This window comes from Centruroides sculpturatus, unplaced genomic scaffold (assembly GCF_000671375.1).
Source record: "Centruroides sculpturatus isolate CEXI.00-Female unplaced genomic scaffold, Cexi_2.0 scaffold144, whole genome shotgun sequence".
NCBI lineage: Eukaryota > Metazoa > Arthropoda > Arachnida > Scorpiones > Buthidae > Centruroides > Centruroides sculpturatus.
Genome location: NW_019384315.1, coordinates 434,096 through 442,540, shown reverse-complemented (window position 1 = coordinate 442,540; position 8,445 = coordinate 434,096). Strand labels below are relative to the sequence as shown.

General features: G+C 24.2%; 2 protein-coding genes across 3 annotated transcripts in view; both read left to right on the top strand.

Annotated features, from left to right (window-relative positions):
* Positions 1 to 2,579, top strand: part of LOC111623152 (homeobox protein Hox-D9-like) — a 150,701-nt gene extending 148,122 nt beyond the window's left edge. For both annotated transcript variants that reach the window (XM_023365632.1, XM_023365636.1), the window contains one exon: positions 533 to 2,579. In XM_023365632.1, coding sequence (XP_023221400.1) covers positions 533 to 831 — 299 coding nt within the window. In that variant the 3' untranslated portion in view covers positions 832 to 2,579. The remainder of the gene's footprint in view (positions 1 to 532) is intronic.
* Positions 1,033 to 3,421, top strand: LOC111623095 (homeobox protein Hox-D9-like). Its single transcript, XM_023365579.1, has 2 exons — positions 1,033 to 1,072; positions 3,123 to 3,421. The coding sequence occupies exons 1-2, from the start codon at positions 1,033 to 1,035 to the stop codon at positions 3,419 to 3,421; spliced, it is 339 nt and encodes a 112-aa protein (XP_023221347.1).
* Positions 3,422 to 8,445: the final 5,024 nt, after the last annotated feature.

The window sequence follows — 8,445 nt, the reverse complement described above, 5'->3', positions numbered from 1 at the left end:
ATAAGTTATATTACTTAAAAGCTAAATTATAAAAACTTTCAGCATATGGTTTTTAAACATGCATAATTCATATAGTAGATGAGAAACATACAAATTAAATGATTGTTAGATTATAAATTTATATTGTTATTTAAATATTAAAAATTGTTAGCAGTTTCGTAGTAGATTTCTTTTGTTATTATCAAATGCAAAAGTTCTCAAGTCCAATTAAATCTAATTAAATCATTAAGGTTTATGTAGTGCTCATAATATATAGTTTATAGGAATTTAAATAAAGTTAATTACTTATTCATTGAATTACACTGTGTTTTAAATATTTTTAATGTTAATTCGATAATAATTTTACATAACATTACTTCAATTTCAAATAGAGATCTTAAACTTACTAGAAATTGATAAATCTGAGTTTAATTTATATAAAAATTAGGGAATAAAAACGTAAAAAATGGAGTAAAATTAATAAATAAATTAAATTAATATAATGCAATTTGTGCGTATGGAAGTAGTAATTTACCATATTTTATAATTGCAGCATCTGATTCAGTGACAACTAATCCACTGGAATGGACGGGTAATGTGACAGTGAGAAAGAAACGCAAGCCCTACTCCAAGTTCCAGACATTAGAACTTGAAAAGGAGTTCCTGTTTAATGCATATGTTTCAAAACAAAAGCGTTGGGAACTGGCACGCAATCTTAATCTCACCGAAAGGCAAGTTAAGATTTGGTTTCAGAATAGGAGGATGAAAAGCAAGAAAAGTTCTCAAAGAAATTCTGAAAATAATCAGAATAATCATAACACGGGATCAGGTCAAGCAACTAATGCTAAGTGACATATACGTATTGTCACTAAAAGGCAACCTATGCTGTCCAGAAGAAAAGACAATATATTATATACTGTATGTGTGTATGCAAACTATTACAGTGCAGAATAATTACTGTACGTAATGCAAACTCAGAGAAATATAAATAATAATAATAAAAAAAATAATAATAATTAAATTTAAAATACAGCACCTGCATCTAGAACCGTTATGGAAAGGAAAAAATATAAAAGATATCTTGGGTCAACGAGTAAGTATGAGATTCTATTGAGGACAGAAAATTAATCCAGTGAACAGTATACATGCAAATTACATGTTGTGTCTCATTGATTAAAGATTGCTCCGTCGATCTTTATGACCATAAAAAAGCGATAGCAAATTTAGAACGGAATTTGTGAAGTTTTGTGTTTCGTCGTTTTGTCCATATTGCCAAAGTCTCCATTCACTAATTTGTACACTTGGACCCATATAAATTAGTAAATTTGTGGACTGCAATTGGTTTTTGAATACGCGTATTAATTGTCATTGGATAAGATTATTATTCTTAATCTAATATTCTATGACAATTTGTAAAAATGTCCAAATGATCCTTTAAGAAAATCTTATAATTGGAGTAAGATTAATTTTTAAAATGGAAAAAAGTATGTATTAAATACTTATAAATTTAAAATTTCCAATTAATAAATTAAATTAATTTTGACAAAATATATTTAAAAGTTTTATATTAATGAAGAATTGGCGTAAAATATAAACATTCAATAATTTACAATATAATGAAATTTACAGTATGGGCAAAGTAAATCTTTGGCATAGAAAATGAAGACTAATGAAAATCTCAATTAAGTATACCTTAAATTCCCTCTTAACTAGTAATTTAATATTTCAAAACTCATTGGATTAAAAAAAAACAACCAATCGTTCGTTCAATGTTAGCTTAATTTTTCGTTTAAAAAAAATACCTCATTTTTTGAATCAATTCATTTGAATATTAGTCACTAATGTTGCTGCCAACTGTATAGCTTCTTTAAAAAATACCAAAGAGTTCAAAATTTTCAAACGGTAACATCTGTCATCAAGCAAATATATTTATATACCATTGTTGTAGTAACTCCACGTCGCGAAAAAATAAAATAAAATAAAAAATAAACCATATATGCATAACGTAGGGTTCTTTTAATTGCTGTTATTGGGCCACGGAGAGAATTTCTCTATTAAGAAAACAGTATTGAAAATTAACATCCGAAAGTCCAAGGAAATACTTTTCAATAACTGGTACCTGATCATTTGAAATTTTTGATTTTAAAATAATACAGGGGCAGGCATACAAGGATATCTAAGAGTATGTAAATAGAAGTGATGATACTGAATTTAAGAAATTGTTTATTTTAACAAGATAAAAAAAATCAGTTTTAAATAGAAAAAAAGAGCAAATAACTGTCATTTCGGCTCTATTTGTGGCACAGTCAAAACAAAACTTTGTATAGGCTAAAAAAAAAGATATATTTTTTTTGTTAAGAATTAAATTTAACTGTTGAATATGTTTATTAAATATAGAAAAAATTTCATTCTGCATAAGTTATATTACTTAAAAGTGAAATAACTTTTTAGAATTACGATGGTTGTTATTGGTTTTATTTTTTCTCCTCTCTTATAAATTCATATGTAAACAAGAAATCTTCAAACTGTCATATATGATTATACTAATTATTTTAAACATAGATAATATGGCTTTTGAAAAGGACGATCTCCTCTTTTGAATTTATATATATATATATAAAAAATANAAGTGCTAAATTATAAAAACTTTCAGCATATGGTTTTTAAACATGCATAATTCATATAGTAGATGAGAAACATACAAATTAAATGATTGTTAGATTATAAATTTATATTGTTATTTAAATATTAAAAATTGTTAGCAGTTTCGTAGTAGATTTCTTTTGTTATTATCAAATGCAAAAGTTCTCAAGTCCAATTAAATCTAATTAAATCATTAAGGTTTATGTAGTGCTCATAATATATAGTTTATAGGAATTTAAATAAAGTTAATTACTTATTCATTGAATTACACTGTGTTTTAAATATTTTTAATGTTAATTCGATAATAATTTTACATAACATTACTTCAATTTCAAATAGAGATCTTAAACTTACTAGAAATTGATAAATCTGAGTTTAATTTATATAAAAATTAGGGAATAAAAACGTAAAAAATGGAGTAAAATTAATAAATAAATTAAATTAATATAATGCAATTTGTGCGTATGGAAGTAGTAATTTACCATATTTTATAATTGCAGCATCTGATTCAGTGACAACTAATCCACTGGAATGGACGGGTAATGTGACAGTGAGAAAGAAACGCAAGCCCTACTCCAAGTTCCAGACATTAGAACTTGAAAAGGAGTTCCTGTTTAATGCATATGTTTCAAAACAAAAGCGTTGGGAACTGGCACGCAATCTTAATCTCACCGAAAGGCAAGTTAAGATTTGGTTTCAGAATAGGAGGATGAAAAGCAAGAAAAGTTCTCAAAGAAATTCTGAAAATAATCAGAATAATCATAACACGGGATCAGGTCAAGCAACTAATGCTAAGTGACATATACGTATTGTCACTAAAAGGCAACCTATGCTGTCCAGAAGAAAAGACAATATATTATATACTGTATGTGTGTATGCAAACTATTACAGTGCAGAATAATTACTGTACGTAATGCAAACTCAGAGAAATATAAATAATAATAATAAAAAAAATAATAATAATTAAATTTAAAATACAGCACCTGCATCTAGAACCGTTATGGAAAGGAAAAAATATAAAAGATATCTTGGGTCAACGAGTAAGTATGAGATTCTATTGAGGACAGAAAATTAATCCAGTGAACAGTATACATGCAAATTACATGTTGTGTCTCATTGATTAAAGATTGCTCCGTCGATCTTTATGACCATAAAAAAGCGATAGCAAATTTAGAACGGAATTTGTGAAGTTTTGTGTTTCGTCGTTTTGTCCATATTGCCAAAGTCTCCATTCACTAATTTGTACACTTGGACCCATATAAATTAGTAAATTTGTGGACTGCAATTGGTTTTTGAATACGCGTATTAATTGTCATTGGATAAGATTATTATTCTTAATCTAATATTCTATGACAATTTGTAAAAATGTCCAAATGATCCTTTAAGAAAATCTTATAATTGGAGTAAGATTAATTTTTAAAATGGAAAAAAGTATGTATTAAATACTTATAAATTTAAAATTTCCAATTAATAAATTAAATTAATTTTGACAAAATATATTTAAAAGTTTTATATTAATGAAGAATTGGCGTAAAATATAAACATTCAATAATTTACAATATAATGAAATTTACAGTATGGGCAAAGTAAATCTTTGGCATAGAAAATGAAGACTAATGAAAATCTCAATTAAGTATACCTTAAATTCCCTCTTAACTAGTAATTTAATATTTCAAAACTCATTGGATTAAAAAAAACAACCAATCGTTCGTTCAATGTTAGCTTAATTTTTCGTTTAAAAAAAATACCTCATTTTTTGAATCAATTCATTTGAATATTAGTCACTAATGTTGCTGCCAACTGTATAGCTTCTTTAAAAAATACCAAAGAGTTCAAAATTTTCAAACGGTAACATCTGTCATCAAGCAAATATATTTATATACCATTGTTGTAGTAACTCCACGTCGCGAAAAAATAAAATAAAATAAAAAATAAACCATATATGCATAACGTAGGGTTCTTTTAATTGCTGTTATTGGGCCACGGAGAGAATTTCTCTATTAAGAAAACAGTATTGAAAATTAACATCCGAAAGTCCAAGGAAATACTTTTCAATAACTGGTACCTGATCATTTGAAATTTTTGATTTTAAAATAATACAGGGGCAGGCATACAAGGATATCTAAGAGTATGTAAATAGAAGTGATGATACTGAATTTAAGAAATTGTTTATTTTAACAAGATAAAAAAAATCAGTTTTAAATAGAAAAAAAGAGCAAATAACTGTCATTTCGGCTCTATTTGTGGCACAGTCAAAACAAAACTTTGTATAGGCTAAAAAAAAAGATATATTTTTTTTGTTAAGAATTAAATTTAACTGTTGAATATGTTTATTAAATATAGAAAAAATTTCATTCTGCATAAGTTATATTACTTAAAAGTGAAATAACTTTTTAGAATTACGATGGTTGTTATTGGTTTTATTTTTTCTCCTCTCTTATAAATTCATATGTAAACAAGAAATCTTCAAACTGTCATATATGATTATACTAATTATTTTAAACATAGATAATATGGCTTTTGAAAAGGACGATCTCCTCTTTTGAATTTATATATATATATATAAAAAATAAAGCTGAAGTTATATAGTCAATTTTAAATGTACTCACTTGGTTGAAGGATATATTCTTAAACAGCATCTGTAAAAAATATAATATTTTTTATTAAAATCAGGTAAAAATATAAATTTTAATAATAATAATATTAATATTAATAATATTATTATTATAACAGCATTTTCTTTAAATCGAAAATTAAAAAAAGGAAAAAACAAACTATTTGATTCTAAATCATTAAGCTTATAAATTGTGTACACTGTTTAAAAAAACGATGGAAATTAAATTTATCTATTGTTAATTATAATTAATTTTTTGCATTAAATATTATTATGTTTGGTCTTGTAGAACATAAAAAGCTTGTTGAATGTTTCTCACACGTAATTATAAATAAATAAATAAATATATATATATATATATATATACATATGTATGTATGAAAATTCATTCTTATTCAAACTGTTTAGCATAAATTTTGTAAAGTAAAATATGTTTTAAAATAAGTCAGAGCCTTAATTATTAAAAAGAATCCTTAATAAGCAATATTTGAGAAAGATAGTCTCAAGTTTGGGCCAAGTGCTATGATAGTGATTAGTGGTGGTCTGGTAGCCATACACTGTTTTGTTTTTGTGTGTTATTGTTTTTCTGTGGATTCCGCATATTGCAAGCCTTCTGGTGAAAATGTACAGTTCATTTGTTTGGTCAGTTAAGTGTACAAACAAAAATATTAAAAGTAAAAGTAAAAAAAAAAGAACGATAAAAAAAACCACAGAATCTGTGTCTGGTGAATGTTAAGAAACACGTTTGTATCTGTGAGCGGATTTTAATAAAAGTTGACCTGTGTGTAGTTTTCGTTTAATCTTAAATTTTTGCTCTTTTCGACATGATAATGAGATTGAATTTAAATAAAAAGTAATTAAAACGTAAAAAATGGAGTAAAATTAATAAATAAATTAAATTAATATAATGCAATTTGTGCGTATGGAAGTAGTAATTTACCATATTTTATAATTGCAGCATCTGATTCAGTGACAACTAATCCACTGGAATGGACGGGTAATGTGACAGTNGGCAAATATGATTTATATTAAAATACATATTATAAAGTAAAGATTTATTAGAAATTTTTTCGATAATGTTAACATAATTTTGAAATTTTTTCATTTAAAAATAAATGAAATCAACTTAATCGATTAATTCTATAATTTTTTGAATTTATAATACAATAATAAATTTAAATTGTGAAAAAATTAATTATTCGCCCAATTTTCATATTTATTACAAAAAATTCTTTGACCTCATCTAATTAAGCATACAAAATTTATTTTAAAAAAAAGCATTACTTAAGTAAAACCACTTAAAATAAATTACTATAAACTTTATAAAGTTTAAACATTTAATTTTGTTTATTAAAATTTATTATTGTTTTAAAATAAAAATTTGTTTTCCCAAGTTTCTCTACTAGTTATGACTCAAAGAAAATGAATTTTAGGCGCATATCTACGTTAATCTTTATAAAAAATTTTTTTAGTAAAGTAGTCTGTAAATTGCTTATTTATATCAAGATTGAGTCATTGGATGAAGAAGATTTTTAATATTTAAATTTGCTTCGTCAAATAAAGCAATACAATTCAATGGAACGAAAAATGTGGAAAGGATATGATAAGTGTTAGGAAGATACAATATTAGATATAGGAGTGTCAAACTGCAAGATACTAAAATAGAATGGCTCTAGAAAGGAAGAAAACAGCTGAAATGGATTAAAATATAATCCCTATCCAATTTTCAATGGAGAAAAATTCAATATTTGTGTAATATAATGTATACATTTTATTCAATTTTTCTGTAATCTCAATATAAATGAGTTAATAAAAAAGTTATGATGATCAATATTGTTTTGGTTAAAGTGTAAAAATGTAATTATAAGNATTTTTGTATGTGTGTATGCTTTTAATATTTGTCAATTTTTTGGATTAATTTTTTTTACTGTTTCAAGTAATAATTATAACAAAATTTAAAATATTTAATCATAAATTTATAATTAAAGAACTTCTTAGAAATTGAAAAATATCTAAAGACATAAATCTATGAAATTGCATGAATAAATAAAATAAAATTTGATTGAATATTTTATTCTTGTGCTTTCTCTTAAAGTATATCTTCAATATATTCGGAAAGAAGAGCAAAGTAAAATTTTGAAATCAATAAAAATATTCAAATTCATAAAAAAAGAAATGATATTATAACTTAATCTCATTCTACAGCTCTTGCAACTTTCACAATAGAAGGGCCTTGAAATTTATACAAATCTCGACTTTTATTTATCAAGACTCATAAACTTTGATTTGTTACAAAGACTTTAGTTACNGATAATCTACCGAGAATTAAAAAAAAAAAATTGTTTTCACTGCTGTTTTGTAGAATTGATCTTTTTGTTACTATAATAATTTTGTATTTTTTAATATTTAATTTTAATATAATTAAAATAATATTGAAAGAAACAATGATATTAAAATATCGTTTTGAAACTTGTTTTAAAAATTCTCTTCACAGTCAATATCAAAGGTAATTTTTCTGTCATTATTTATTGAAATGAGAATGTAAAATATAAACAATTATAAAGTCTTATATTATATAAAAATAATTATGTAATTGTTAGATTTTTTTAAATAAAAGAAACTGGAATTTAATCCTTAAAGCATTAATATTTCAACATCATTTAATATTGATCTTGTGTATTGAACAGTATGTTAGAAAATTATAAACTACATAATGAAACGTTTAATTTATTAAAAAATACAATAAATTTATATGATTTCAAACAAAGTTAAAACAATTTCTCTAACCAAAGTTTCCAAGTAGACTTTTTACATAATTTATAATATTTAAAATATAAAAATTCTAACATCAGAAGAGACATTTTAAAAAAAAAATTAACAGTTAAAATTTAAATTTTAGTACACTGATATCCAAATAAAGAAACTGAGATTTAGATTAGAATCAAATAAATTAAAGGCAAATAGCAGGATAATGTTAAACAGTTTCGATTTATCATTTTGTATTAATTTGAATGACTTGATTGATTTCTAGAACCAAATAAAATTATTTGCACCTTTGGAAATGGTTCTTAATTTCGAATCATATTCTAAAATTCTTCAAACGGATTATCTATATTTAACTTTAACCAATCTACGAAACAATATTCAGTAATTTTTCTTTGAACTGAAATTTAATGATAAAGTTTATAAGATACATTAACAGTTAAGTG

Coding starts and splice junctions, on each gene's coding strand:
- LOC111623095 (XM_023365579.1), top strand. CDS start 1,033: ATGGAAAGGAAAAAATATAAAAGATATCTTGGGTCAACGA. Junction 1,073..3,122: donor AAGATATCTTGGGTCAACGA/GTAAGTATGAGA, acceptor TTATAATTGCAG/CATCTGATTCAGTGACAACT.